Source organism: Diplotaxodon limnothrissa, linkage group LG6 (assembly GCF_057381915.1).
Source record: "Diplotaxodon limnothrissa isolate DT_005_m linkage group LG6, D_limnothrissa_male_GT1.1, whole genome shotgun sequence".
Taxonomy (NCBI): Eukaryota; Metazoa; Chordata; class Actinopteri; order Cichliformes; family Cichlidae; genus Diplotaxodon; species Diplotaxodon limnothrissa.
In genome coordinates this window covers 29,700,457-29,717,869 of record NC_140601.1, presented here as the reverse complement: position 1 = coordinate 29,717,869, position 17,413 = coordinate 29,700,457, and the positions used below count along the sequence as shown (strand labels likewise).

Sequence of the window (17,413 nt, the reverse complement as noted above, 5' to 3'; positions counted from 1 at the left end):
TTGTTCTTATTTCCCTCCTAACATTCAAAACGTTAATTATATAAATCAGGAAATATCAATTTTCTGTCTTTTGCTAGTCATCAAAAAAAGAAAAGAGCGGCGACATGAAGACAGGACAAAAAAGCATCTATGTACATAAGGTGATCAAGCGACGAATGATACACCCTGTAGTAGTAGTAGTAGTTTTTGTTTTCCTCTGACATCGTCTAAGCAATGGCACTATCTTTTTAATGCAACAGGGGGCGCAGTAAACACAGCGAATTGTTCCACCACTCTGAACAGATAAGACAGAGCACACAGAATAAATCTAACTATAGTAGAATAACAAGCTTACTCGATTTGACTTGGTTATCAGTTTAAGTGTTTGATTATTTAACAAAAAACAATAAAACATGCCATAAAAAGAAACAAGAATGACACACATGTAGCCAGAAGGTTCTGTAGATACTGGCAAGCTAAACGTTATGATATTACTAAAATTTAATGCAAACAGGATTTTAAAAGGGCAAAGTAAATATAAAACACAGGAGGAAAAAAACTCATATCCAAGAAAGATTTCCATAATTTCTGCATAATAAACACTACAATACCACTACAATACACCACTACATGGTGTATTCTATGTATGAATAAACAAAAGAAAATACCATTATACAATAAATAAAAATTGTACTTAATCAAAACCGAATATTGTTGCTTAAAACACTGCAACACTGATATAAAAGTAAATGAATATATATATATATATATATATATATATATATATATATATATATATATATATATATATATATATATATATATATATATACACACATAGGAATTGCTTTGTCACAGCGATAGAGTGTAAACAGGTTAAAGGTGTTGTAGCTCGGTAAAACCAAATACATAGTGTATTTAATGAATACACATAAATGTTCCAGATTTTTTTTGTCTTAATAATTTGATATGGTTCTACTACATCCCACTGGAGCAGCATCCAACGGTCTGCAGGTGTTCATTTATTGGCCACAGACAAATGGCATTTGGGCGGCAGTTGTCGACTAACTAAGCTAAAGTTTCGGCATGGGGAATTGTTTTTTCACCAATCGCATAGAGGCATCAGACTTTGACAGCCAATCATATTCCTAGTAGGCGTTGCCTTAGAGGAGTGCGGCGGCGGCGGTCGTGCTGTGCATCTTCTCGGGCCCGGTAGAGTTCGGTTGAGCGGATGCTGGATGGTGGGGGAGTACCACTGATGAGAGAGAGCGGGCCGGAGAAGGGACTGTTTAGCACGTTTCGGGGGACTATTGCTATCATCTGCTGGACACTGATAAACACTCGGGTCGGGTTTCTTCGTCTATTGCGGGAGGTAAGCAGAGCAGAGAAGCCGGGGACGGGAGTTTTAGTGGGGATGTGGTGGTTAGCAACAGTAACCGTTAGCTAGCGGATTATTGTGGCATGACTTTCTAATGATGGAGGACCATCAGCTTGGCTAATGCTAGCCGCTGTCCCGGCGCCCCGGACCCAACATACTGTTTTTGTTCACATATAGATGAATGTGTTGAAGATTTTCCGTTTTCAAGTTTGATCTTCAAGGGTTTAGTCTGAAACAGCGTGGTCATTGTCCGCCTGCTTTATCCCCACCCAGACGTCTTTGAGCCACCCACACCCATGATGGGATTGTGCCTTAGGAAGCTGCACAGTTCATCCCTAAAACTCCCATTTGCGCAGACTATTTAGGAATCTCTCTTACCTCATCGTCTTAACGTTATAAGAGCAGCGGTTCAAACCAATTCAATTGTGTACAGTTGGCTAAACAGAGCAATGAGTCCTTGTAGGTATCTTTTTTTTTTTCCAGTGGGTGGGAGGTGAAGCACAGCACGCCAACTTTGAGCTAATGTTAGCGAGCTAATCTAGCCAATGCAGCTGTTTGGCCTGGCCCGGTACATATTTGCAGCCCTTTACGAGGGGGTTTCACGGCTACTTGCAATTTCACAGCTCTTTATCTTACCGGACATGATGAGGACAGGATATTGCCAAGCTGAATGAGAGTGACTGAGGGGATGGAGCAACAAGGCAGGCGCACTGATCCCGCTCCATCCCGTGACCTGACCCAGATTTGGCTGCAACAGCGCCTGATTTAAGCATGGGACTAGATTGTTGTGTAAATATCTTTAGGAATACATAATTTCCTCGGGGATTAATAAAGCATTCTAATTTAGCTGAGGTTGAGTTAGATTAATAAGATGCATCCAGACTTGTCTCCGCGTCAGCTGTTGAAAGCATCCAGTGCCAAGGTTTACAGTTATCCCGCTCTCTTTCATTTCTATCTTGATGTTATTTTGTGCCCACAAGATAATTGGGTGCACTTCTGAAAGATTTTTTTAAATTATAAAAATATAATGAAGTTGAGTTAAAAATGTAAAAGATATAAGATCATTATAGACTGCTGCAGGCATGTTTATGTGTTGAACTGCAGCTGATGATTATTGTAATTATCTAATTGTCAGGTGATTGTTGAGTGTATAAAATTATAGTTTTTTTAGACTTGCAATGATATATCTGCCCGATATTGGTATGGACTGAAATGTAGCCAGTGGGCAGTAGTTTACTGGCACAGCCTACATGGTCAAAAAATGTGAAAAGAGCAAAAAATATTTTTATGTCAAGCTACTTTTATTCATATAAAACATGTAAATTAAAAACAACAGGATCTGACCCAAAGTCCTGTCCGGTTGTGTCATACGTATTAAGATCAAATCTCTAAAAACAAATCACAACACCCACATTAACAACATTGTTAAAATGTAATGAGTAATAATAAAAATGTTATAGGTCAATGTAATGTTAAGTAAAAATTTCTTTTTTCTTTTTTAATTGTAAATAGTTGAGTCTCTAGAGCTGTACTGGACAGGTCCTTATGTGGGATAGCAGACTGTTTAAGAGGCTGAAGGTAACAACGGAGAAAGCCCGGTCATCTTTGGTGTTTCAGTGAGAGGTGACCTTGAGGCAAAATGTGGAGTTAATAGATCAATAATATGTTGTGGAGCTGACCCAAAGAGGGGTTTACAAAATAAACATTTAGGGGCAGATATACTGACTTGTAGCAGCACAAACTGGGTAGAGTTGGTATTTAGAAAGAGATTGCAGTGACAAGATTGTGTGTCAGGTATGACTCAAAATGTTGCATATGCATTTCTGCGACTTCGTTTCTCGAGGCAGAAAATATAAAATGCTCAAACTGATTTAATGTGTTTGCAAAATAGCTAATTGTGCCTGTATTTAATGCCAAAAAGCATGTTTTTGAACTTGAAATTGAAATGAACTGAAAAACTAAGCATAACTATTAGCGCTATTTGGGGATTACACTCACTTGATATTTTGCACCATTTAATATATTTAACCCTTAAAATCAGTTTTATGTTTCACAGTTAGGCAGCGAAATGTAGCCAAAACAGTCTGGGTATTTTTGTTTTTGTTGACTTAAACATTGATTTCCTAACTTAGTAAATAAGATTAAACAAATGCTTTCATAAATAGTCGAAATAAAAAAAACAACATGGAAGAAAATATCAATAATCATGATAACATTTTAAATTGTGATTTAATAACCAAATATTCAATATAAATATAAATATTTATTACATTTTAAAAAAGACAACACACCTGAATCTTTTTGAGGAAAAAAAGACCTAAATCATAAAACTTTTTTCTCAGTTACCAAATCTGTTAACAGGCAAATATTTTTGCTCTGATTATATGGTAATGGTATTAAATTATTTCATTTACTTAATTTTTCTATCAGACAGAATAGTCAGGGTTTCTCGTTTGCTTTTGAAGCGGCACAGATAGTGACGTTACTCTACATGTGGGCTGGTTATACTCAGGTAGGAGGCTTGACACTCACACACAATCTGTCTGAGCCTCCTGCAAATGATTTGGAAAGCCCTAAATTCATGTGAATAAAGTAACTTAAACAAATTAAATGGCAGAATAGAGATAATTCCGCATTATAGGTTCGTATAGTTTAAAATTCTCTCATTAGAGTATTAGACGCTCCCTCTCATGATTTAACTGTATCTTTTTATAGGTGTAGATGAATCACCCCTCTATATGTAAATTGCTCTGCACTAGTATTTAAAATCCATTTTGTTTTCTTTATTGTCGACAAACTGTAGAAATCTAAGTGTTTTCTGATAGGTTATACATAATAATAATAATAATAAGACTGGCAATCATAATTCACAGCAAACCTATGACAGACAAGCAGCAACATAGACATTAACAGATAATGTGTTTTTTATATTTTAATTCTCTGATTGTTTAAACTGATTGATCAGTGTTTCCAGTAGAGGTCAGTCATTTTAGCTTTTCCCGAACCAGTACACACGTAGTGATCAAGGAGACCGATAGCTTGATATCAAAATTCATAATAAAACTAACCTTTGCTTAAGTTTTTAAATTTTGGGTATTAAAAAAAATGTTATGTCGGTAAATCTGTTATTCAGTGGTTATTGAATATGCTTATTCATTGTAATTATTTATAAATATCTTAATATGTGCATGCTAATATAGTTTTTTCTACTGTCCATGAACTTTCGTATGCTTAATTTATCACAGGTTTTTTTTGTTTTTTTTGGGGGGGGGGGGGGGGGGGAGTTTTTTGACATATGACATATAGTTTGCATATGTTTTGTTGTTATTCTACTACTATTTGTTGATCAAGTGCTTGTGTGCATTTCCTTTTTTCCCTTTTTAACAATACATGCCTCTATTTGGGGCTATAAATTAGCCTGTATTGCTAAATCTGGCACTTGTACAGACCTGAGTGTTTGTATTACATAATGTGCACTGCCCCACCTTAAATAAAAGATAGCATCACAGTGTCACATGTTTTTTTATATATGCTCCTCTTGCGTTCTTATTCCTTGTTCCCATTCTGTCGCTTTTATTGCTCACTAAACAAAAAACATCTTAAAATATAACCCGTTAGGGTTTTTCAGCAACCTTTTACGTGTAGTGTTATTTGGCTTTTAGGCTTTCTCGTTAGTGTAGTCTTATGGCCTGTTTATTCCCGCTGTTTTCAAGCAATTGTGGCGTCACTTTTGACGTGGAGCACACTTTGGTGTAGTTTCATCGTGTGGTGCACCTCTAGATTTTTATGACCGGCCATGTACACCCAGTGTACGAGTGCATTGGTCCATACTGTCATTTCACTGTAGGAGCTCAGAAATCTCTAGTTTATAGAGTGGGAGGTGCTGCAACAGCTTGAAAAGATACAAATTGCCTTGCTTCCTGTTTCTAGCACTTGTGCTCCTATATTATGGTAAATGGTAAATGGACTGATTCTTATATAGCGCTTTTCTACTCTCCCGGAGTACTCAAAGAGCTCTATACAATATTAGCACTAATGGTATAGGATAACAGGTATCAACTTGGAGAATACTGTAGCACGTCAGACAATGGTTATGGGGCTGTGATCACATCACGGTTGGCATGTGCAACAACCAATGCAGTGACTATAAACAGAGCTTTAGTCACTGTGATCCGCTTTCCTTATTAGAGCTCATGGATTGAGCTTGTTGTCCAGTTTTTGCAAGACGGGTGTGTCTGCTACAGACCTGTAAGTCAGTTAACACAGCCTGACAACAAGCCTGTTAACAGTAGCTTTGCTCAGACTTTACTGTTTGCCACAAATTATTGTGGTATTTGAGCTAATTGATGTAACTGCACAATCATCCATATTGTCCTGACTGAAGTGTTGATTGCAAGATTGTGTGGTCAGGTAGTTATCTAGCCAAGTTCTTTCTCTAACACACCAGATTTGATAGATGTCATCAAACCACATAGGTGTTCCCTATCCTGTCCAACTTTGCCCTTAACCTATTCAGTAAATCAAAATTGACAACAAAATAATGTTGTCAATTTAAGTTAATGTTAAAAATTTAACTAACTGCTTGTTTATAGAGTATTTAGCTTCACATTGGCACAACCAATCATAACCACAAACCAAAACTGTAAAATGTATTATCCCAGTAAAAGCTACTGTTACAAATCAGAAACAATGACATAAATTATTAAGAACACGGCTTTGTTTTGAAGAAGCTGATAGCTGTTGTTTTCAAAAGGATTCCAGTCATTACCATCTGAGCTTGCTAAGAGCCAACATTTAGCAGCCATTACAAAAGCTGCATCATCCGAGAAACATTTAACCACCGCCAGCACTCAACTATCTGAGTTACATCTTGATGGAATCATGTCATAACTGAAATTGTTAAAAGTGAATGTTGATGTGACGTTATATCAACCATCTTTACCAGTTTTAGTCATGCTAAGTTAGTGTAAACTGGCTTTACTCACATACAGCCGAATTGTAAATGTTTATGATTCATATCACAAGTGAAGACCCATCATTATGCACAGCAATCCATAACACCACTGACTCTAAACCTAATAAATGCTCTCATAGCCCTCATTACAGAAACTGCTACAAATGGAAACTGTTTGCCTTACTGCCTTACTTGTTTTGTTAAATTTCATTGCTAAAGTAATAGATTACTCTGTGAATTTTATGTCATCCATAGTTATTACTCTTCTGCTAACAGGGAGTCAGCATTTATGCTGCATTTTATATCTTAACTACTACCAGGTTTTTTAGTTTTATGGCAAAATCTAATATTTGGCTTAAAATTGCAACTCGAGTCAACTTGGTAATAATCTGATTTGAGTGAAGTCCTACGATTACTACTGAAATATTGACGTAGCACAGATAGATGTTTGTTCACAGAAGCCATTATGGCTTCTCCCACGAGGAAAGGCAAAGGTGTAAACAGCGATATTGGTCAATTTCTCGTTAGCTCACCTGTAGTGTTGTGCATGTTCAATTTCAGTTTCTGCCACACTGTCATGTCCTACTGAGACCTGCCTTTTGTAACATGTTTTTAATAGTTAATTGTTTCACATTCAGCTAACTAGCAAAAGGTCCCTGGTTCAACTCCAGGAGGCGGCAAGTCCTCTGAGCAGCTAAAAGTAGCTTTTCCTACTAAATTCAGTTATCTGCCTGAAAAATGGCCTTGGTGTTTGAACTTTTCACAGATCTTTAAGTAAGGGTACTAGTCACAATTGAGTGGTGAAATTGGTTACATTTTGATGAACTTCGTGCTTTGCTTGCTCTCTACAGGTGGCCTAGAGTGCTCTGCTTCTGGTTTCCAGCAGCAATGACACAGAGGAGTGGACAGGAGGACCCGGAGCGGTACCTCTTTGTGGACCGCGCTGTGGTATACAACCCGGCAGCACAGGCCGACTGGACTGCCAAAAGGTTGGTATGGATTCCATCAGAACGCCACGGCTTCGAGGCTGCAAGTATTCAACAGGAGCGTGGAGATGAGGTGGTGGTGGAGCTAGCAGAAAACGGGAAGAAGGCGGTGATCAACAAGGATGACATCCAGAAGATGAACCCGCCCAAGTTCACCAAGGTGGAGGATATGGCTGAACTGACCTGCTTGAACGAGGCATCCGTGCTTCACAACCTCAAAGACCGCTACTACTCCGGCCTTATTTATGTAAGTATTTGTACGTTATAAAGAAGTTATATTCATAAGAAATGTCTTCTTCAGCAGTTCAGTTGTCATAATTTGACATGACATGACTTACTTTACTATGACTTGTCAGTATAGGTTTGGTTAGGTTGGTTAATATTACTGTAATGTTAAAAATCCCGCAGAGATAACATTTTAAAACTGCATGTAAGTAGGAGAATAACTATAGTCAATTATTTTTTGTGATTATGATCAGGTGCTTCCCACTTTCTTAGCAAAGAGTCATATCTATTCTGTGTCGCTGACATGTGAGTCTCAGGTGATAGTTTTGCTAGCCAAAACCAGTGGCGTTTAACAGTGAGAGAGAGGGTCAACTGGAATACCTAGTTCCATTCATTTTACAAGGCTTTAAACAGAAATGGTGGATTCCTGGTAAAAACTTTCATGGAGAAACATCACTACCCCCCCCCCAAAAAAAAAAAGCTTGGTATACAATAACTTTGCTAATTTAATGTCTTAGAAGTTGTTTTACTGGGTTCGTTATATAATAAAAACAAAGATTATTAAACATGTGGTTCATTTTAACCAAAACAAAGAAAAACTATACTTCCTCTATTTCACACTTGATTTTCTTAATTCAAGAGTCTAAAAAACACATTTCCTTCAATGGGCAAGCCTTCGTGTCCCATATTATCTGCTGATTTCCCCTGTGATTATTACCCACTTAATGATACGCATTCCTGGAATAGCACAAATGCAGAGGTTGTGGGCCACCTGAGACCCAGGAAGGAGGTACAATTCGGCTGCCATGTTCACACTTGAATGCGTGGTTAGAAATTGGAGGTATTGTACTTAGAGCAGAATGTACGTTTGTGAAGGTTCTCAGTCATCCAGGTCATCGTAGTCAAAGGAGCTTGCAAAGAAAAGCGTCTGGGACTCTCCACCATTTGACCTTAGAACTGAAGAAGCTTCTCGGATGAGAGGTGAAACGTCTTCAAGCAACTTAAAGAAGTCCAGACGCTTTTCTTTGCAAGCTCCTTTGACAGCAGAATGTAAGGCTTGTGCAATTGTGTTTTTTTCTTTTAGTTCATAATATTTTATAATTTACCTTGAAATTATTTGGTTGAAAATTATTTCAGATTGTTTGTCTTGTTTTGAAAAGTGTAAGTGTAGCTGAGACTGCTTTCGGCTCAGCGATTTGTCCCTTGTATTTTTTGGGCTCCGATATGTTGCAGGAGTGACATCACATGGTCATGATCACTTTCTTTCTCTAAATCCGATCTGCTCTGCTACTGAAATTTGGCACCCATTAATTTAATATAAATCTGGAATTGGCAAAGCCAATTTATTTGGTCAGTAGCCCCAAGAGTACAGAGGTCTACCTAGCCCTGCTAAGCAAAAAAAATCAATCAATCAATCAATCAATCAATCAATCAATCAATCAATCAATCAATCGTTAACTGAATTGGATATTTTTCCTTCAGCTATTTTGGTGTATTTTATTAAGTAACTTGTTGGCAATAAAATGCCTTGACATTAGTGTATGCTGGGAAGGATTTAGGATTATAAGTTTTGCCATGTGTTTGGACAGCATCAGACCTTATGAGAAAAATCAAAGGACATTTTCTAATGCAGATCATATGTAATCTCTTTGTAGGTCACTAAAAAAATGAATAATCTGTTCCAGATTTTCACTCTGTATGTGCTGTAAAAAACAACTCAGTGTAAAGTGTGACCTAAAAGGATAAAGTGTAAAAAAAAAAAAAAGCCCAAGTGTAAAAATAAATAAATAAAAAAAGCAGAAAACTCCAAATGCTCTTCTAAAAAATGTGTTTGTATATTTTAAAGAAGGCTTATGAGATTCAAAGAAATTACCCAGGCCTCATGTCTTTGCTCAGGGATGATCAGTGCTGAGTCACACTGTATCCAAACTGCCTTAACAGAGCTCTTTCTGTTTACTGATAAGCAACATCTGTGCGTTCAAATAACTGAAATTTCTTTTACTGTGAGAAAAGTGACTTTTAATTAACAGCCAATGTGCGTAAGCTTTTTGCTGTTATTGCTTGTTCTGGAGGCCCATAGAAATGCCTTACTGTTAATCTCTGTGGTACAATTTGTGTTGCTAAGTTATCATTTATTTTTGATTTTTCCACAAGGCCAGTGTTCCCCAGTGTGAAATTAATAAACAAAGGGTTTGAAGAGATTTGAGTTGGATGCATGGGGCATTGTGTTTGTCAGCTGCTTTAGCATTCCTGACTCTGCATGTTTTCCCGTCCTGCTTTTGAGGATTGTATGACCTTTTAAGTCAGGCCAGCATAGCATAGCGCTGACATAAACCTCTTTGCAGAATGTAAATGAGATAATTCTGTGTCAAACATGCTGCCATGGGGCAATGTGGAAAGAGCTCAAGAGTGTGTGGACTGAAGGAAGGTTGCACGCTGGAGATGGCATGCTAACATCACATACGTGTTTCAGTTACTCAAATTCTGATAAACGACCCGCTCTGCCACGTGAACCACAGCCACCGCTCGACCCTAACAGATTCATATTCACATCACTACAGAAGTGTAAACTAATGGTAGCTTTGCCTGGATTCCAATTTTAGCCAGTTGTTTGGGTTTTCTCCGTTAGTTGACCCAGTGCCTTCCATAGGTCTGCATGTGGATGTTTAATGAGATATTTGTGGTTGTTGCCTCTTACCTCCTTAAGACTTATTGTCTTCTGTGTCACAAGGTGACTTCAGCTATTATTCCTCACATTTTTATTTAGGGGGGGGGGTCTCAGCTATCACTGTTGCTTGAATGTAAGTTAGCCCACAGATTCCTATATTTTAATCAAGCTGCTGAATGAGATTAGGAGCACCTAAAGATTTAGAGCACACTTAAATCTTCTATCCAGACACAAATGGTTATAATTAAAACATGCAAATGCATTTGCTATTTTTTGTGTGAAGTCAGCAAAGACTAGAGCCCAGTTTGCCCCGCTATGTCAGAGTGGAAAGCTGAGACGCCAGAAATCTTCTCCCTTTTTCCCACCAAGTCAGATCCTGTTGCTAAGCACTGCATAGTTCACAGAAATTCATCTGGATGTTTCTGAAGAGCCAGAAAGCCCTTCAGACTGTGTTTAAGCTTTCTCTGTTGGCCAGAGTCTCTCAGGGTACTGGGCACAGTTTATGAACACTACAATCTGAGATGCATTAGTTATGGTTACCCGATTCTATACAGGGTTGTTTAAGTGATTGAATTTTATTTTCATTTGTACTTTTAGCTTCTTTTAGCCCTTCCATAAAAGCCCAGATCCACTCTTAGCTAAGCTGTGGTGGTTTTAGTTTATTTTGATAGTTTATTTATTCAATGAAGTGTTGTTGGTTGTGTAGGCAGCCAACCCTTTTGCCCCTGAGCCCCACTAATCTTGCATATACCCCCTGAGGTCCACCATGAAGGACAGCCAGCTGAGTCATCCCTCTCCCCACTGCCTGTGGACCACGCTGGTCAGGATCACTGATCTGTCTGCTTGGCGCTGTGCCCACTGTAGGGGGTCTGCGAAGTGGATATAATGACTGTTTCCCTCAAATACATCCTGTAAGCTCAAGTTACCTTTTATAGTTGATGGCATTTAGCAAAGTATATAAGTGTTAGGTGGAGGATTGTCAGTGCCAATACTGTATAATAATGTTGGTGTTCAAATACTGCTAATGTTGCCAGAGAAACAAATCTCTCGTTGGCCAGATTGTAGCAGAGTTGTGTCTACAGCATCTGTGCACATAGAGTAGGTGGGGAGGATGGGTTGTTGGCCATCTGGTGATGTTACTCCACCCTCCAGACACATGGGCTTCAGTGATACTGTGTGTAAGTCTCAGGGGTGTTTGCATTTCTGGGCAGGTTTTAGTTTTGACTCTGTTTTAGCAACTTTAGCAACTCCATTACCAGCAGTGTTTGAATTTAGTGTGTGCTAAGTTGTGCCAAGATCTTAGGTTCAGTGGCTATTTGGGCAATATGGATCAGATCTTAAATCATAATAATCTTTGGTATTCATATGCATGGCTTTGGTTTATGAGCATTTCCAGTGTACTGTACAAAATAATACTTTAAAGAAGTACACTTGTTTTAACTGATAATGGGCTGTTGAATCAGACTAGGGCTGATTCATTATGGCAAAAATCCTAATCAGAGTCATTCTGGCCAGTGTTGACATCATTATTATCCAACATGATCACTTACAGGCTTTCTGTAAATTTATTGAATTTCAAAAATGGTAAAAATGGTAAATGGCCTGCATTTGTATAGCGCTTTTCTAGTCCATAGGACCCCAAAGCGCTTTACACTACATTCAGTCATTCACCCATTCACACACACAATCACACACAAAAACAAGAGGTGGATCTCGATTAACTCGAACTCCAATCTAACTTCAGAAAAAAATTAAGTAAATGTGAACACTGTCGGTTTTGCATTTACATGAATGTGTGGTGTGAAACTCCAGCCGAGGGGAAGGCTTTCTCTCTCTCACTGACTTGCATGTACAGTCCAGTCTGCACCCAAAACATGCTTTGCTTTCATCAGCGTTGTTCCACTTCAACAACTGGGTTAGCGGGGCCACAGGCTGCTGCAGACAACATCATTTAAAGAGTGTGGCTTCTCAGCCCAGCCAAGCGCATACATTAGAAAGGTAAAAGAGACTCAAAGTACAGAGAAAAAGGAGTAAAAGCTTAAAAAGGGTTGTGAGGAGGAGAGAAGAGAATAAAGTGTCAGGCAGGAACAAAGCCGTATTGTTACTATCTTTGCAGCTTAATTTTAGGTTTGATCAGGACTGATAGATAATTAATCTGCTTTCATGTGCTCTTCACTCTGTACCCCACACAGTTTTTAGTTAATGTTCTAGCAGCAGCAGCAGACATGTCAGGGATTAACCCTGCTCTGGCCTGTCTGCATTTTTTAGCTAAAAGGCAGATATTCTGTTGTGGATTAAAATCACCTCCCGCTGCCTCTGATTTTTGTTGTTAGTCAAAGGATTTCTGGGTAAACCTGCCACCAGTTTAATGCAGAGAAAAACATTATTTCTACGTATTAGAAAGAAAACTGGGAAATCTCCAGTTGTATACCGTTTTTAATATATGCACCACAGTGGGACTTTCAGGACATTTTGTATGTTTGTTCTTAAGTAAAATTGATTTTTAGAGGATTTGTAGTATTCACAAATTGTCTGATAGGAAACATTGGACTAGATCAGACTTGTATGTTCCCATTTGCAAAAAAACCTGCCTGTTAATACAGGGAAACAGTTATTTAAACAATCACATCTTTCTCTGAATAAATTGTGTGTTTTTATCTTTCTGCAAAATAAAAAATCAACATATTGAGCAATGTAGGATTATGTTAGCAAGCATTATGGCTTGACAACCTACTGCTGGTTACATTCCTATTGTAATAAAAAAAATCCCATGCAAGATAGAATTTCAGTTCTATATCTCTATATAGACCCTACAATAATTCAAAGCAGAGAAAATAAACATATCTGAATTCATTCCATGTACTGGTACTGTACAGTACTAATGGAAGTATTGCACATCACAAGAAATAGAAAAAATAGAAGTCTGTTGATCTCTATGTTAAACTGTTAATTCGAACCCTTAGCTCAAAATGAAGCTAACTTTGGTTATGCTCATCACCACAAACAAGAAAAGCACATCGCCTTATGAACAGGTGGAGCTCATGAGCGTAAAGGGAGTGAATTATGAATATGCTGTTCAGACAAACAGATTTTGCCACTCAGACTAAAGAACCAAGTTATTCATTAAAAATACGTAACTTCATTAAGGTTAGGCATTACCGTCTACTAGGTTAGGTTCAGAAAAAGATCATGGTTTGGGTAAATATGCAACTATTTCAATTTAAAGGTCTGTTCTCTTAGTTGGCATAGTGACGTGTTCCTGCTTAAGTGATGCGGACGACACATGTACTGCAGACACAAAATATACTTCCTGTTGAAGCACATTACTTACAAATTTGTCCTTACATCCAAATCCTTGCCCATTTACTGCCCACTCTAATCAATACATTTAAGGTAATATGATATATTAATCATGTCATAAATGTTGCATTAGGGCTGCTGAGGAATTAACACTCGACCATGTTTTCTTTTCTTTGTAGACGTACTCTGGTCTCTTCTGCGTGGTCATAAATCCCTACAAAAACCTGCCCATCTACTCCGAAAACATCATTGAGATGTACAGGGGCAAAAAGAGGCACGAAATGCCCCCTCACATATACGCCATCTCAGAGTCTGCATACAGATGCATGCTCCAAGGTAAGTCTTCTTATCTACAATCCACAACCCTTACAGAAAATACCACTTTACTGCACTTTAAAATGTCATTGAATGTCAGAGTGTTACTTCTAAGGATGTCTGTATGGTTGGAGCTTTTTTTTTTTCTTTTTTTGTTAGTGCATTGAAAGGTCACATCTCCTCACAATATGTTCAGTGTCAATCTAGAGATGGGATTATCAGTATTATCACTTGTGATTTTTAAACTTTTACCAGCCTTCACAAACACAGGAGCTTTCTATAGCCACAAAATTGCAATTAAGTTTGTATTAAATAAAATCACAACAAACACTAAGCAAAAAGCTTGAGGTTATGTCTTGAGACAAGACAATAACACTACTAGAAAGGTTTCTCCATAAACACATCTATCAGATTGTATTTTTGTCCTTGACATAGTTGACAGTTTAAATCGTAGGATCACAGAATCTTGTGAGTGACGGCTGTCCAGGCTCAACGTTGTCTGAGAAGATCCTTGTAGCTGGAAAGCGTCCAGGCTCTATGAGCAGTGACTGACTAGGATCAGACCAGCGAGAACAGAGAGGGTGACCCCATTGTGCTCGACAATAGATCCTTTGTGTGATTGCGAGGGCTGACTGGTGGGGGTGGTGACAGACTGGACAGTCCCGTCGGTCCTTTTAGGCTTTGCTGTGTCTCCATGTTGGTACACAGAAAGCGTCAACAAGCAGCTCTGCCCTCTTTGAATAAAAGAACATGGGAACATCATCATGCTGATGTGATTAGTGACAAAGACATTTTTTCTTTAAACCCCAGATGTTTTTATGTTTTTTTTTGGGGGGGGGGGTTAAATGACATAAAGGCTATGGGATATTTTCAGTCACTTCGGCAACAATCTGTCATTGAGCCCAGCGAGTTTCTTGTGATTGAAGCCTTTTCTTCACACCCTCTGTTTCCTAAAAACTGTGTTTCTGCTTGAGTGGGCGTGGACGCATGGTGGTATTTCCCCCTAGATTGACTGCTTTTGGAGGGGGGGTGCAGTGGGGGGGAGTAAAGGGGTGTTTATTTCACTGTGGGCTTGCATCTTGGGGGTTACAGCTGTAACATTATCAGCGCAAGAGCCGCTAGTACAGATATTTTGGGCTGACTTTGAGATGGTTGCGGTTGACTCAAGATTTTTCCACATTTATTTTCAGACAGTTTAACATTTGTTGGTTTTTGTTGTATTTAGAGAGCGAGCAGAGAAACTAGTGTGATAGTGAACTGCAGTAAAAACTGTCAATGAAGTGAAACAGGTGCACATAAATTAGATAATTAATATGAAATATATATATATATATTTATTTGTAGAAGGAGAGGGCCCAGTAACACCCTAGGGCAGTGGTTGGGGATGGGTTACAAGACAAGTCAATTAGTAAAGCTTTGATTCTGTCATATTTTTGTGGGTTAAATGAGGCAGTTGCCCCGCTAGCATTCTTGCCTGCTTTTACTGTCTGTGTCTAAAGCTCACAGATGGGGCCTGCAATTTTTAATGCTAGTCCAACCCATTTGTGTTCATATCAGAATAAACAGTTGTGATTGAAAAGGAGGTTTGTAGGTTAAAGATTAGTGAAAGCCAGCTGCTGTTCAACCTTGGCCCTGAGCATTTCGGCAGCCTGGTTAATAAAAGAGAATTTCTAGCTGTATACACTAGATTAGGATGGGTGTTTTTCTTCTTTCTCTCTTCTCCAAGCTGGCAGGAAACTGTAAAGTGGTTTATATTATCAGATTTCCTGGTAGGAGCAGGCAATATGCATGAAATTCCCAACGGGGTGTTTATACTTTTTAAAATCTGAATATAGACATATTGTGAAAAAAATATTGCTGAAAGTCTTCCTTTTTTTTCTTTTTTTTTCTTCTTTTTTTTAGAAAAAATATTTAATTCATCAAATAGCAGGAATGTCTGTTTTGGTTCTTTCATTGCATGATGCAAAAATCATAATCCAATATTGCTGACATTGAGTACAAAGATCAGATGAGGACATTTAGAGCTTTTTCTCTTGAATTGAATCCCCAGTGGTTAATTAAGTCTGGGCACAATGAGGGAAAATGTTTTCATGTTAGTTGATATCAATATATATAACATAACATGACATGAATCAAGTGACATGCCAGGATCAGTGATCAGTTTTGGCTTAAATATTTTTCCGGTAAATGTGAATATAAGTTGAATTTGAGAAGTGTACTATAGATTTCTGTATAACATATAACACATATACTTAATGATGATTTGTTAACTGTAAAAACACGTTTTAGACATTAAGTCTGGATTTAAAAATAGATATAAGTAATGAAACTATTCTGTGAAAGGGAACCAGTTTCTCCACTTAACTGTAATTTGTTTGAATAAAAATGTCAGGTGCTGTGGTCGGTCTAGATGCCACCAGTGGGCAAAAATGTCTTTAGAAATACAATCAGAAGAAGAGCTGACAATGTTTCAAATGACTGAAGCTATTTTATGCAGATATGAAAACAGCTGTGTCAAGAAACATATATTAGCAAATTGGTATTAGATGTCACTTCCAGCCTCTGTTATGTCAAATTGATTTATTGAAATTTCACTGATTTACACCCAACCTTTCACTTTTAATAATTATGCTTTGCAGTGGCAGAACAAGAGACAGGTGAGAAATCATTTGTTGGGTGTAATTTATGACCTTTGGAGCAGAGCTTAGTGTCATTAACGACTCACGGTTGTCTGAAGCCTGTCATTGCTCAAATGGGAGTTTAAATGAAGTGTTATCTAACAAAGTCGGTGCGTGCAAGCTGACCTCTGAAACTCACTGCACATCTGTCATTGATTACAGGTCCAGATATTTTACATAACTGTCCTCTTTTTCACTCTTGATGTTGACTCACTGATGTTCGTGAAGCTAATTTTATTATTTATTTATGTATAAATGTGTTGTGAGGAAATATTGGAAAAAAACACATTAAAGAAAGAAAAAGCTGTCTTACATTTCAACAGTCTCCATGCAACAACACCACTCTAAGTGTCCCAGGTGGGGTTACGAAACAGGAGGTCTTTGTTTCAGTGGAAATGAAGAAAGACCCCGTTCTTCAGTCCCTCCCTGGTGTTTAATCAGGGCATTAGGTCAGCTCTAGCTAGATCCATCTTGGCTTATTGAGGTTTTTCCCAAAGCGCAGCTCTTTGTTACTCTTTAACACAGGTCAGTTTTATAAAGAAAATCAGAAGTTTATAGTAAGAAGTGCTTATTATAAACCACAATGTCAAAAATGTGTGATAAAACCAGCTCAGTAAAGTTTATAGTGCCGCAACGTACAGTCTAAATGAATGTAGTTCCACCTGACATTGATCAGATCTGTAGCTGTAATGGCTTTGGTGACTTTGTGATCTGAGGCTTGATGCTGGATTCTTTCAACCTTAAACTCCTTTCTGTACATATCAGTCCATTTAAAGCAAGTGGGAAGTATTTGCTCATTATTTTTAATCAGTGGTCCAAAACATCTACTAAAGATGCTCTTTTTTAAAATCACAAAAATTGCACTTTTATCCCATTTAAAAATGCACAAGCAAATGTGTTTGTGAGCACTGAAACATCTAACTCAGGTTT

At 38.0% G+C, this 17,413-nt stretch overlaps 1 protein-coding gene across 1 annotated transcript in view; it reads left to right on the top strand.

The window, feature by feature from the left end:
• The first annotated feature begins 1,207 nt into the window (after nt 1–1,207).
• LOC146630812 (myosin-10-like) overlaps nt 1,208–17,413 on the top strand; it is a 65,161-nt gene continuing 48,955 nt past the window's right edge. Inside the window, exons 1-3 of the mRNA XM_085354970.1 lie at nt 1,208–1,351; nt 7,163–7,544; nt 13,670–13,826. Of these exons, the coding sequence (XP_085211096.1) occupies nt 7,200–7,544; nt 13,670–13,826 (502 nt within the window). The 5' untranslated portion in view covers nt 1,208–1,351; nt 7,163–7,199. The remainder of the gene's footprint in view (nt 1,352–7,162; nt 7,545–13,669; nt 13,827–17,413) is intronic.